The sequence below is a fragment of the Strongylocentrotus purpuratus genome, unplaced genomic scaffold (assembly GCF_000002235.5).
Source record: "Strongylocentrotus purpuratus isolate Spur 01 unplaced genomic scaffold, Spur_5.0 spur5_scaffold_15, whole genome shotgun sequence".
NCBI classification, from domain to species: Eukaryota; Metazoa; Echinodermata; class Echinoidea; order Camarodonta; family Strongylocentrotidae; genus Strongylocentrotus; species Strongylocentrotus purpuratus.
In genome coordinates, this window is record NW_022145600.1 from 19,403,706 (window position 1) to 19,418,729 (window position 15,024).

Genomic DNA, 15,024 nt, shown 5'->3' on the forward strand with positions numbered 1-15,024 from the left:
TGACCCAATCCATCAAGCCGCCTAAAAGTTATACTAATAATAATAATTATAAAAAACGTTACTTACAAAGCGCTTACCACCGAAGTCTCTGAGCGCTATAACACACAAAATAGACTGATATGCAATTACATCTTATACAAAACTAAAAATGCAAATAAGCCTACAAATTACTTATATGGAATACACATTAAAGTGAACAGAGTTAATTAATCATCAAACGCAATTTTGAATAAATGTGTCTTATGCGCTAATTTGCAACTGTTGACCAGGTGGTGAGATAAGAGAACGCGTGAAATATCAGGATTTGGAATTCCTACATCAGAAAGTGGTATCCCAGCAAATGTTCGCTGTCCCTTTCAATGATTTCTAATATCAATTTTTTAGTTTCACAATTTGACGAACGAGCGAAAATTTGAGCATATTATGTATGTTGTAAAAGTGTTATTTATCACCAAAATATAAGACATAAGATAAATAAAATGCATTAATTTTCATATTTTCGGGGAAAGAGAGGCTGCAACCCCATTCCGCATTAACTGCAGGTGTTATGAAATAAATTTTGAATCCTTGTGGAGTAAATATAGAAACAGCTCGTGCTACAACCATGATTGTAATGAAAACTTATTTTGGAATTCCAGAACAATTAAACTCATGTGGTACTATATGCAGTGCGTCCCAGAAAAAAACGAAAAGCGAGAATTATCGATGTTTTATCATAACTTAATCACAATTATAATTAATAAAGGACACATATTTATAAAGCTTAGATCCTCGTCTTTCATTTGAATCAATGATGCAAATTTCACGCATGAGTGATACAAGACAATATGAAGAGAGGTAACCGAAAAGTCATTTGGCGGGCGGTATCTGAATTTCAAAGAGAAAATCACATTTCTAGAAAGTTCAATTTCTGCCCTTTCGTCGTTACTGTCATTTAGTGCAATTTCCTTGTCTTTCTCCCTTTCTCACCCGGCTTCTCATTTCTTTTTCTTTTTTTTTTCTTTATCTCATTCTCTTTCTTTTCTCTTCTCCTTTCCTTTTTCCCTTCTTTTCTTCCTTTCGTTCTTTCTCCTTTTTTGCGCCGCCAAGAGAAGGAGCCGCGTCCGTTTTGCCCCCCCTCTCCTGGATCCCCTGCTGCCATATTTGTTATGATTTTGCAGCCATGAAATGAGCAGTACATCAGAATAAGGGGCAGGGTCAAAAGTGAAAAGTTGCAAAATGCACTGGTAAGCACTGGTACTATTATGCGGTGCACTTCACAGCAACCCTACTCTTTTCAAAGAATGAAGAATGCACAGCCAAATAGGAGCAGTGCATTTCCAAACTTTTCACTTTTGACCTTGCCCCTTCTTTTGATGTAACGCACATTACATGAATAACAAATGGGGTATCATTTTAAAGAGGGATAACTCACTTTCTAACGATACTAAACAAAGCGATGATTATGCCTAAAAAAGAGAGAGATATTAAATCAAAATGAGTTTCCAATTTTTTTTGAGGAGTTTGTATGGAAAGTGCCAGGCAATTAGTGCAGGAACCCTACAGGAATGGTGGGGAAAAATTGTCAGTTATCATATTGAAATGTATTGAACAATAATCTCGAATAATTACATGTATGTCAGCACAAATTTACCTATTTTGAATAAATAAAACATTTAAAACTAGATGGAACTTCGACTGCTCGCAGTCAAAAATGATGCCTCCGTCATAGATCAATTTTACAAACCAAAACAGAAGAAATTTTTAAAATTCAAGTTCAATTGTAATCCATCAACAGGTTCTCAGAATATCGTGATTACAAGCAATTTCTCATATACATATATGACCCTTTGATCTTTGACCCTAAAATCTACTTGGTTCATTGGCTCTGCAAGATGTCCTGAGTTAAATAGTAATCCATCTGTCAGTTCTAATGAGAATGCGTTCACAGGCTATTTTTGCATACATAATGAGCTCATGACCTTTGACCTTATGAACCAAGAATCTACTCAGTTCATTGGCTCTGCAAGATACATAAATGATCTAAGTTTGGCAGGAATCCATCAATCTGTTCTATTGATAATACGATCACAAGCTATTTTTGCATACATAATGAGCCGCATGACCTTCGACCTTGACCTCATGACCCCAAAATCTAAACAGTTCATCAGCTCTGCAAGTAACATACATGACCTAAGTTTGGCAGGAATCCATCAATCGGTTCTTGAGATAACAAGATCACGAGCTGTTTTTGCATACATAATGTGCGCTGTGACCTTTGACCTCGTGACCCCAAAATCTAATCAGTTCATTGGCTCTGCTAGATACATGACCAAAGTTTGGCAGGAATCCATCAATCGGTTCTTCAGATAACGCGATCACGAGCTGTTTTTGCATACATAATGAAGCCTGTGACCTTTGACCTCGTGACCTCAAAATCTATTCAGTTCATCGGCTCTGCAAGATACATACATGACCAAAGTTTGGCAGGAATCCATCAATCGGTTCTTCAGATAACGCGATCTTGAGAACGGGACGTACGTACGTACGTACGTAACGTACGTACACACGGACGGACGGACGGACAACCCAAAAACATAATGCCTCCGGCTACTTCGTAACGGAGGCATAAAAAAGAATAACATGTAAAATGTTTCTTCTAAAAGTAGAATTATGTATATGTTCTAATTAGGTTTCATGCCTGATGGACTGTTGCAAAGCACTACAGAGTAGAAAATAAGAAAACGTAAATATCAAACATACAGTTTTTCTTGTTTTTATTACTTTGAAATACAGATAAAATTTATACATGTAAAACATTTTATCTACAAATATCAGATCGAATGTCAACTCTTCTTGTACAACAGTGGTTGATCGAAACAAACATAACAGTAATATCAAAGCACTCAACGCTTTTTCCCAGTCTGAAGAGGAGACAAAATCAAGCGTGCTCTAAGATAAAATTAAAAGTTTAATATAAAATATAGATGCAACTCGATTGTTTGCAAATTCACAGAACAACAAGAGGTCGGAAAGAACAGACTTGGTTTAATGGAAGAAGTGCACTCGACAAAACATTCACATCAATTCTTTAACAATACGATTGTAACACTTGCATCGATAAATGAATGGAAAAAAAATGAATTGAAATATATAACAGAGTGGAATATTGTTTACTTATCATTTCATAACTCTCAATAGAATCTATTTTCCATGCAACTTATCAGTACATTTCTACAGTTGGTCAACTTTGTTAATACCACGTGGTAGCTTAAAGATAAACTTGAGTTCTGGTAAATATAGAAAATAAATTCTCACAGAATCCAACGAAACTTTCACTGAATGTTCAAGATTACAAATAAATGACACGTGCCTATTAAACAATTTTGGTAGAAAATGTATAGAGCATAAAAAGATAAGGAAATCCTGGTAAGTAGGCCCGGCACCATGTGCTTAACACAGGTCACTATGTGCAAATGGGAGTTGTTGTTTTTATCGAAGATGATGCCCAGGAAGTTTTTGAGCGTTTGTTTTTCATTTCACTGGTTCAAACAACCTATCTACTGCAGGATAAGCGATCCAGAATAAATCAAAGCAATTTTCTCTCAAAATATGTTTTCTATACCTGAGCTCAAGATTAGCTTTAACTCTAACTGTTCAGTTTTACAAAGGCATGGCTCTACTGAAATGAAAGTCTTCAATTAGAAATCCTTTTCAATTTTAGTTAAAGGGAGTGTAGCTTGGCAAATACTGGTTAACGCCATCTACGTCTTCTTTTGGACAACTGCAAGTAAACGAATGGACTTGATTAACGGTAGTCAGTGACTTAATCTCTACATGGTTATCGTTGGCTAAATAGACCGAAGTTCTCCTCACGCTTCGGTTTGGCGTATGTTGCACGCACGTGATTGCTGCGGTCGCGTCGTTCGTATCATACCCGATTGGCCCATAGTCAGGCCACAGGAAAGACACAGTCTTGTCACGCTACACTCCCTTTCAGAATATTCTAAACTATAAGAAGCAAACATGCTAAACAAAAATAAGATGAAAAACAATCAATCTAAGCTAAATTCATTAAAAAGCTTGCTTCTACCTTGACAAAACAAACAAAACAAATTACATCATTTCCTCTTTTCTCACAATTCAACTTCATATATTATGTTTCTACAAAGAAAGTTTCGCTTCTTCTTGCTACTTGGTCAATCCATTGTGCTAATATGCACTGAGCCTGAGGTTATTCAATCCTGTTTTTCAATAATACATGTATATGACATCATTCCATACATTTTGACTCCAGCAAATGACCCTGTTGAAACTGATCTCAAGATAAACAAGGGTTGGACAGCTGGAGCCATACTTTTATATCATAATCAAATCAAACTTCAACAGATTAACATAATAAAATTGCAACATTTTGTGACACACTCTGTATACAATTATGCATCCAAGCATTGTTTCAAGAAATTGTGAAACCATCTTAAGAACCAGTTCACCGACACCCCCCTAACCCTACCCCCCCCCCCTGATTTGAAACGCATGTTAAATTCCATACACGCTTTTCAATGGGTTGTTGGCGAACTAGTACAAAAAAGTGCCCCCCCCCCCCTTCCAAAAAATAAAATTTTAAAAATATGTATATTAATTGAAATAGTGGCAATATCATGTAAATTAGTTTAACTTCATACAATATAATTTCATTTTCACAAAAAAAAAAAAAATTTAAGAAAACTAAGGACAACTTCATTTTCAGAAAATTCTGGATGCTTGCAAACATAAAGGTCAACTCGACAGAAAGTACAAAGAAAAATACTGATATCTCTGACTTATATATATATTACACCGTGTTCCATCAAAAGTCAAACAGAAGAAAATCAGGTCTCAAATATTGCCATCCCACACGTCAGCCTTTTGCCTCTTTTCGTCTCTTTTTTTCTCTGCAGGGTGTGAAAAGAAGTGAAACAGAAAAGAAAAGTGATGATGAATTCTTTGTTTCAAAAGGAAATACATATTTACTGCAGGAGTAAAGGATATGGCATCGGTTAAAAGGGAAGTCCACCCTGAAATTAAGACGGTTATAATAGGATCAGAACGAGAGAAACAGGTCAGCGAAAGTTTGAGCAAAAACTTTTTGAAGGTGCAATTAATCAAACACAAATTGGCAACTCTGTGACATATCTTGCAAGCTCCCCTCCCGTTTGCCCTGTACTAAAAAACGTCATATATTCACCCTAAATTTAATTTTTTCAAATATATTTTTATGCTACCCCTGTAAGACAAAAATCTATTTCATCATCAATAACTAAGAAGACCAAATGGCTATAAGCCTAAATGGTCATTAGACCAAATGATAAGAAGGCGCAATGATAATTAGACCATGCGGATAGTAGACAAACTGGTTGTAGACCAACGGCAATACACCTAGGGGGTGTTTCACAAAGACTAAGATCGACTTTAAGTTGGACTTAACTATGGCAGGCCAATCATGCCACTGATGATTACCTTGTCAATTAATATAATCATTTTGTTATATTATGAAACAATATGTCTTTTATGTTTATTTTGTTATCTGTATTATTTCTGCATGTGAAATGTGAAATCAATAACTCAAACTCAAACTCAAACTCAAACTCAAACTGTTTGTTTTCACCGTTATGATCTTTAGATAATATTTTTTCATTCAATAATGAATAAAAAAAATATTGATTCTGTAGATTTGTGACCATGATTTTTAAATGGTAAATGGTGATGGCAAACAGTGGCATAAACAGCCTGCCATAGTTAAGTCCAACTCAAAGTCGATCTTAGTCTTTGTAAATCACCCCCCCCCCCCCCCACTGGTTGACTAATCAGGGGGTGTTTCACAAAGATCCAAGGTCGAACTTAACTTTAAGTTTGACTTAAAAATTATGGAGAGCCATTTGTAGCCTTAAAATAAAATATATTCAAAAGCAAAAATGCAAGTATCTTAGACTTTTCATAAATTCCACATCAAGAACATGAAATCTCCTTGCTAATAGGAAATATGAATGATTTGAATCAACACTTTATGCCTTTTGAAATAACTTTTACAAAATATTTTCAAAGATGCTAACGGCATTCCATAATATTTAACTTGGAGATAAGTTCAACTTGGGATCTTTGTGAAACACCCCCTTGAGAACTATTCTCCTCTCACCTTTGGCTTCTTTGAGTTTCTGTCTCTCTGCATCCCTCTGCTCCTTGCTCACGTTGCTCTTCACACCCAGGGCGTTTGACACCATCCTCCGGGCGGCCAGGGAGCTGGTCTCAGGGCGTGGTCGGTAAGGCTGTAGGAACTCCACGGTGGCCTTGGCCTTCTGCTTGGACTGCTTGGAGGCGAGGGAGAGCAGGCGCGTCCGCAGCATGGGGTTCTGAAGACCAAGGGCATCGGAAGCTATCGAAGGAATCAAGGACACCAAAAATTATGACAATACAGAATGCAAAATGACATTTATATAATAATAATAATAATAATAATAATATTTAGCTTTTATATAGCGCTTAATACAAATGTCTCTAAGCACTTTACAAATATACTATTACCCCGATCATTGGATTCAGTGCTTGCCCGCACACACTGTGTGCACAATCTCCACTCCCTGGGGATCATTCCAGCCAGGCGTTACTTGACGCTCAAAAACTGTTTGACCTTTGTCACCCTTGATACAGGGCCCTGTGTTACAAAGAGTTGATATCAATCGCAACTTATTTGCAACTGATATCAATTGCAACGATGTACATAAGAGATTGGAGACTTGCGATTGATTGGAGGACTTGCGATTGATTTTGATCGATCGCAACTCTTTGTAAGATGGGGCCGGAGTGAAGGGATATGATTTGATTTTGTATAATACACACTTTTCATAGACTCCAGACCTAGTTATCTTATAGTGAGCATTCAACCGGTATTAGAATTCAAGATTAAAGATGGGAAATCCAATCAAGTAAATATCTAAACAAAATCCTGGATTTAGCTCATGCTGCAATCATAATTATAAACCTTTAGGTCAGTCAGGAATCCCATGACGTTTACAAGCCAATCGCCCATCTGATTATCAAGATATTTATCATTTTCCCAACGTTTTTATAACACTACAGTCTATCTCAGATTTGGCAATGTGAAACAATGCCTTGAAGCAATTTCTTTGTTTCAGAACTTAGGTGCAGAACAAACATCTACTGACTCTTTGTAGACGACGATATAGAAGAAATATCCAAGAAAAAAAAATTGTTTTTGCAAATTTATTTATTTATTTTTTTCTTTCTGGTAGGTGATTGATAAATTTGAATAGAAATGAGTCAAATAGAATGAGAGTTAACGTCATTACCTTTTATAAATCCTTTGAGATAATTAATTCTTGCTTGAACAAGATATCATTAAAAGTATTTTAAAAAAGAGGTTTTTTTTACTTGGAGTAACTGTTGACAAACAGTACATGGTACTTACCTACTTGAGGTGTTGTGAACACAATCAAGGCATGTGTATCATCAACCCATTTGACGTCAAAGCCTTTATTACTATATTTGTATAAAAGAAAATGCAAACAAAAAAAACAGTTATTACACAGAAAATTGTACATTGACGGCATACTAAGAACAAGAATACACAGATCAAAACTCTACAGAGGAAACATTACATGAAATGGAAATGAATTATTGCCCCTTTTTAAAGATTCTGTAATTTGATAGACCTGCACAAGAGTCAACTTGAACCAAAATGGTACTATTTAACCATATAAAATTAGTAATTGCATGATCAATATACTGCATAATATATTGCATACATATTTAAAAGATTAGCTGTTCAAATCTAACGCATCAAAAAGCATTGTTTTAATTTCAATTTACCCTGTTATTGTAATTTCAGAGTGAAAATACGTCCTACTTTGAAATATTTGCGATTTACAAAATACAATGACCACTTAAAGAAAAAAATTAGGTTCTGGTCATGCAATTGCATTGTGAAAGAAACGGTGTGGAATCAATCAGAAAAGGTTGATCATCTAGCATATAAGTATTGGTGTGTACTGCAAGGTTCTCGAACCATCAAAATGATTAAGATATTTGGCCCAGTCTTGGTAAAGTTACAAGCACTGTACACAGAAAGATGTATATGGGGCTACACAAAAATTTGGCATAAAAATCTGTCCCAATTTTTATGATGTTACATGCCATATTTAGAATATGAAAGCATTTAAAGAGCCATGCTATTCAGGGAAGAAAACAAATTCTGATGTTCTTCCACACTTACATAATAACAATGATATCGCTCACAAATTAATTTTCACCTCTTCCCAGAACTCAACCTTTTCTTTAAACTGAGAAGTTGATAAGCCACAGACTACCTACTTGAATGCACTGAAAGTCATGACCAAGTCTTCCATCTTGAAATCAGCAGGGAAGTCATATGCTTCTATCACATGTTCCAATTCTAGAAAAAAAGAAAGAAGGAAATAAATGATTACAAAGGTGATGGAAAACCATCTCTAACAAAATTTATGTAATAGCAGTATTCCCAGATTTAAATGGAAGGTTGGGTTCAAGGCATAATTTGTGAGCTTTATAATTCTTGTTGTTCCAATTTGAAAGAGTACAATTGTAACAATGTGCCATTAAAAGGATTGCTTTTAAAATGCTCACAAGTTTCAAATATATCCTATTAAATATGTGCGTCCTTAACCTATAAGACCAATAAGACCAATGCCATTGCTTTCAAGCACAGAACAGCTACATACATAGTGACAATTTCTTGGGTGCGCATTTCTTCAAAGAAAGATGTTTGATAGTCCCTTCTACTTACTAGAATAGTCTGTGGTATCCTTCGGTGAGAAGTTATGGTAATCATGAGCTGGTTTCTTCACTGACACTGATATTCCACCAACAGCATCTGTTATCTAGAATGGAATGATGACAATATCATATATGGATTCAGTTATTATGTAATCATAATTTTTCTTTAATAATGCTACAAATTATTAAAAGACTTGTGGCCGTAAGTACTTTGTGAATACTTACCAACTATAGAAACATACAAAGAACATCTAACAAAATGTATTGACTTCAAAAGTACAAATGTTTCATTTATCAAACTACTCTATATGCAGACTATGCCATAACTTTTTTGAGATTTAACATCCCTTCATTAGCTTCCAACACATTTTGCAACTATCCCATGCTTCCAGAGCCCTGTTGATCCCAAGATCTCCCGGTCTACAAACAGAGTGCCAGAGCCTCTGATAGGCAATGGCTGGGGGAGGGGGGGGGGGGGGTATAGCAACAAGACAGCAAGAACAAGTCGAATTATATTTGGAAAAATATTTGAAAGAAAGCTTCTGTAACAGGGAATTGTCTTCAGAAAATTGAACTATTCATGGCTACTGTCTATCCATCCATCCAGCCAGCCAGCCATCTACCCAGCCATCACTGTACATTGATCTCTGAAGGTGAAATAACTAATTTTCTTCGTACCTCTTTGACTTCATCCTCTTGCAAGCTGTTCCCCTCCTCATCAAACATGGTATCCCATGAGTCTTCCTCCTCTTCTCCTTCGTCATCTTCTTTCTTTACATCGTCTTTCTCTCCTCCATCTTTCCTTGGCTCCTTAGAATCATCAGCTATCTTTGCCGTCTTGTCGTCGCCATTGCCACTGACACCCGTTGGTTCCAAACGCGTGGCATCATCGGCCATTATTTCCTCAGTTGGTGAGGGTGGTTGGTCTTGTGTTGCTACAACCTTGTAGCATTCGCTTTCCAATTTCCTAACTTTCGTTTGGTTACCACTACGAATAATGCGAGTGTCTTTCAAAGCTCTTTCACAAACTATTTCCTGCGGTTGTTCTTGTGCAGGAGTACAGGCTATACTAACACCTTCTGTGCTGCTTTCCTGGATGACGTCGTTATCAGAACTTTCTCTCTGGAAATCACAAGGTATGTTATTCAATACCACCTCACAATGGCTCTCTCTATATTTGCTCAACGATTCAACAATTTTATCTTCAACCTCTCGCCTGGTGTCCTCCAAATCTGGTGTTCTGCAGGAAGATGGCAAGCACTGATCAATGTCTGTGTCTACAAGCCGATCATCCACTGCACCATTCCCTAGCTTTGTGGACAAGTTGTCCTGATCCTCAATGGACAGTGCCTTTGAGCTTGAGGATATCTCCGCTTCTACCGCTCTTGAGCTAGCATTAATACAACGATCAGTCTGATTAATATGGTGATCACCTACACCTGCTAAAGGTTTTTCTGATTGTTGACTGCCTTTAAGAGTTGGCTGTTTTGTATCAATGGATTTTTTTACAGATTGCGGAATTTCAGGTGATGTTCTGTTGGTCTGTCGTCCTCTCCTGGGAACATAAATCTGTTGATCGGGTCGTCTGTTTTTTTTCCTGTAAAAATGATAATGAACCTTTAAGTATTACGTCCAAAATTATTTTATGCCCATTATTATTACACATGTTATTCTTACAAACAATCACAGAGTGATGATAATACAATCACAGAGTGATGATAATTTTTTTGAAAAGAAAAGGGTTGTTAAATGATTATACAGCGTATGAAGCTAATGTCATGTGCTCTTTGCAGATAGGTCATTGGGTTAGTTTTTTAAATGCTTGTTCAATGTGTTTTAGTAAGACTGAATATATTTCACAATTCATAATCACATGCAATCAATCTTGTAAAATATTGAATTATATTTCAAAAATGGGCCTACTTCCAAGTTACAATCTTTTTCAAGGTTCTGCTAAGCTTCAACTGATAAAAACATGTCCAATAAAGTATCTTGTTATATTAGTATATATGTTCATGTGTTCATTTTTAAACGGACTTACGTGCTTCGGTCCCTTGGAGTGGCTCTCTTTGGAGGTGTGACGGAGGTACTCTCCTGCTGACGTGCTTTGGTGTCAGAGGTCGATCCCTCAGGGGTCACTTGCCCCCGCCCCTCAGCGATTGATGATGAGCTCTTCCGGGTAAGGGATGAAACACTGGTATCCTCTGGGCTATCTGGCATAATCCTGCAAGAGAAGAAAGCAGTTGTGGCTTTGAACATTTTTTAATGATCTTATGGGACATTGCAAGAAAGTTGCAATTAATTCCAAATCCCCAAAATCAGACGTAAGTCTAGCGATTAATTGCAAATTTGTAATTGATCGCAACTCAACTTTCTTGCAACGCCCCATTAATAAGAGAGAGAGAGAGAGAGAGAGAGAAAGAGAAAGAGAAAGAGAAAGAGAGAGAGAGGGGGAGGAAAATAAAAGCTAGATCTAGTTAACTTAATTTAATTCTTAAAACTTGAATCCTAACAAAATCCTAGGAAATTTAGGAGACTAGTGGGGCGTTGCAAGAAAGTTCAGTTGCAAATTGTGCAACTTGCAATGCCCCATAAGACTGTTAAATCTCCCTCCCATAGCTGAAAATATTTGTAACTGTAAAAGTCATGACAATGGTCCTCTAAAATATGCTCTGGGAACAATTAGTTCAGGCTTTATTTCAAGAAACATGTAGGATTAGAGTTGGGGTTGGTATTACATGTAGGTGTGAGTGTTATAGTTAGGGTAAGGGTCAGGAATAGTATTTGGTTCAGGTTAAAATAGGGAATGTGGTTATTGTCCTTCCAGCAACTGTTGACAGAGCATGCATTATACAACCAGGAAAAAAAAATTACTGCTGGAGGCCAAAATAAAACAGACATCAAAATCATGACACTTAGTTCAGTATTGGAATGAATCATCACATATAATCCTTAACAGGCCTGTAAATGTATTCTTTAAACTTTAAATGGTTGTAGGTAAAACATAAAGAATAAAACCTTGGGAATCTTTAAGACTTATTGAAACATAGAATGAGGGAATTAAACTATAGGCCTATTAGTTTCTACAATAATCCAATCTACTGGACTGTAAATGTAATTCCACATTTGGACCCTATATCATATGCAGAGATTATCGTTCTCAAATACATTTATCCTTTAAATACTCTTTTACTTGATCTAACTTCCTTCAAATAATGAGTTTGGCCCTCTGCTGAAGAGCAATTTTGTGAATCCACCCGTATATTTGGGGCATACAACGTCTGTCCAATGTCCCCTCGACTTCAAATACTCTTCGGCCCTCTCCTAGAATAATTTAAGGGGGTAACAAGAATGTTATGAAACCTACCGATACGCTTTGGGGCATACGACAGTCCGTCGGTTGTCCCCTTGACTAATACTGAAGCTACAAAGCCTTGAAAATTCTTGTGCAGTACTGTGAATCAACAGTCGATGGTAGCTGGTGACAGGAGGGAACACAAGAACCTCAAGGGGCGAAAGTCTGTTGCATGGGAGAATAAAAATTAGAAAAGATTGAGGAGATTATAGTCATACACACCTCAATAAAACCTTGTACATGTATTATACTACTTGATACATCAAGAATGAAATCCATGTCGTACTGGAAAAAAGTAGAGGTATTTCTAAATATCTACTTTGTTAGTGTCTTCACTTAGGAGAACCTAGAATACTTGCCAATATTTACAAGAATAAACAATAATGATCTCCGACCTCTGAAAGAAGAATCAAAGGATATTGCGGAACCACTGTCAGTCCTACCGGTATTCAACAGGTCACTGGAGGAGAAGTCACTTCCTGAAGACTGGAAGCAAGGAAAATCCAATTCATAAGAAAGGAAGCAGGTAAGCATGATAACTAAAGACCGGTTACACACTAACATAGGTCTTCGGACAGATGCTCAAAAGCATTATCAGAGACGCCTTAATGAAATACGTTGACATGAACGACCTCCTCTCAGAATGTCAGCACAGTTTTGTGAATGGGAGATCATGTATATGTATGACCCAACTTCTGTGGGCCATAGAAGAATGGTCAAAGATTCTAGATGACAATCAGCCTATCGATGTTTATATCTTGACTTCAGAAAGGAGCTTGATGCTACTAGTACTTAAGCTGGAAGTTCATGGAATTGTGAATCCACTACTTGCTTGGATTGGAGCCTTCCTCAAAGGTAGAAAGCAGAGAGTAGCTATGAATGGAGTGACATCAACATGGACTGCGGTGAAGAGCGGAATTCTGCAGGGGAGCATCATTGAGCCTATTCTGTTTGTCATCTTCGTAAATGACTTGCCTTAGAAGGAAGTTACCTCCCAGATTCTACTCTTTGCTGATGACATCGAATTGTACAGAGAAGTAGGTAATCAGGTAGAATCTTCAGCACTACAGAGACTGACCTGACAAATCTCACCTTGTGGGCTGAGAAGTGGCAACTACCCTTCAACCAAAGCAAGAGTGCAGTTCTTCACCTGCATAGAAACAACAGGTAGGACAGTTACCACATGAAAGGAGAAGAAATGAAGAAGTCCACTCTTGACAAAGACCTTGGGGTAAAAGTAGATGTCGAACTTAAGTTCCATTAATAAACATGTATATATGGCAGTAAACAAAGCATACCAACTCCTTGGAATAATTAAACGTACCTTCACCAGGCTGGACACTAAGACTCTACTACCCCCTCCTATTCAAGACACTAGTATGACCACACTTCAAATATGGTAATATCCTATGGCACTCACGCTGGAAGGAAGATGGTTACAAGGTTAAAAGGGTAGAGGGGAGCAACAAAGATGATGCCAGAGACAAGAGAACTTCCCTAAACAGACAGACTAAAGATTTTGGACCTAAATGCCCATTAAAATTGGCAATGCCATTACAGTCTTCAAAATACCAGTAAGACTGGATGGATCCATGTCACTGCTTCATTATATCACCCAAATGACCCAATACTCGAACTCGAGGATATTCTCTATAGATTTTCAAGGAAAGATGTCTCATCAACACATAAGGAAATGCTTTTTCATTAACAGAGTTGTGTCCGACTGGAATAGTCTCCCTCTTTTTCTCTATCTTCCTCCTCCTCTACTTCATTTTTTCTGTTTTTTTTCTTCTTCCTCTTTGTAAATTATTGACACGTACACACACGTCCTCTCGTAATATTCTGCAAGACCTCACAGGAGCAGAATACATCTAATGAAATAAGGAATGCTTTTGTTTGTCATTCACGAGCACATAATCTATTGTTAGACTTCATGCATTGTAGGAGTGAAATAATCAAAGGTATTTTAATATCAGTAAAATGGGAGTCAATTAGACTAGGTCTAGGCCCTAGTCATCAGGTCATCATTAAAGGTAAAGACCAGTTATGGTCATGCGATTGCATTGTGAAAGAAACGTTGTGGAATCGATCAGAAAAGGTTGATCATCTAGCATCTATCATCTGCAAGGTTCTGGAATCATCAAAATGATAAGAAATTTGGCCCATTCTTCGTAAAGTTACAAGCACTATACACAGAAAGATGTATATGGGACTACCCTATATCTCTCACGGACCATGAGAGAAACAAATTAACCAAATATATGAATTAGTAGGCGGTTTCCCAGCAATTTTTTATCCTCATGTATTAGTCAAAACATATTCTTTCACATGATTGGTAATGAGAGCTTCCATTTCATTTTTTGAAATTGGGGCGTTTCCAATACTGGTCTTTACCTTTAACTTATTAAGTTTTCTGAAAAAATCTTACTTTTGGGAAAAACACTGACTGAGAGCTGTCGAAGGAGAACAAAGCTGAGCTGCTTTGATTTCAAATCCATGATTTAAATTTGAAATGAAATTGTTAAACTTGTATATTTAGTGTTTATCTGATAAAAGGCAAAGTCATATTGATAGTCTAATCTTGTTTTTAAATTTTGTTTTATTTTTGTTTTAACATAACATTAATAGAGTGTCTGATTGCGCACCGGGTTTTGTGTGCTAAAAATCTTCCAATATACATTGCATACATCCCTATGCAGTCTATGTGCATTGCAAAATTGGTCATTAACTTTTAAAAAATAAATTTAGATTCAAATCTTTATCTGTTGTGATCCTGAAAGTTATACTCAATAAATGAGGTGTCATATGAAAGGGCAGATTAATCCCCATATTTCCAAAAGGGGTGTCACTTCAGATTTCTAAAAATATCTTGTCAAAACAGC

The 15,024-nt window shown here is 36.7% G+C and overlaps 1 protein-coding gene across 1 annotated transcript; it reads right to left on the reverse strand.

Annotated features, from left to right (window-relative positions):
* Positions 1-2,738: 2,738 nt before the first annotated feature.
* On the reverse strand, positions 2,739-13,288 carry LOC581989 (R3H and coiled-coil domain-containing protein 1; the record flags this gene model as incomplete). The annotated part of the gene is made up of 9 exons (XM_030985776.1): positions 2,739-4,913; positions 6,155-6,391; positions 7,445-7,515; positions 8,347-8,428; positions 8,798-8,891; positions 9,466-10,384; positions 10,829-11,011; positions 12,155-12,307; positions 13,221-13,288. Coding segments are annotated over 9 exons (1,863 nt in total), but the record flags the coding sequence as incomplete, so codon positions are not given.
* Positions 13,289-15,024: the final 1,736 nt, after the last annotated feature.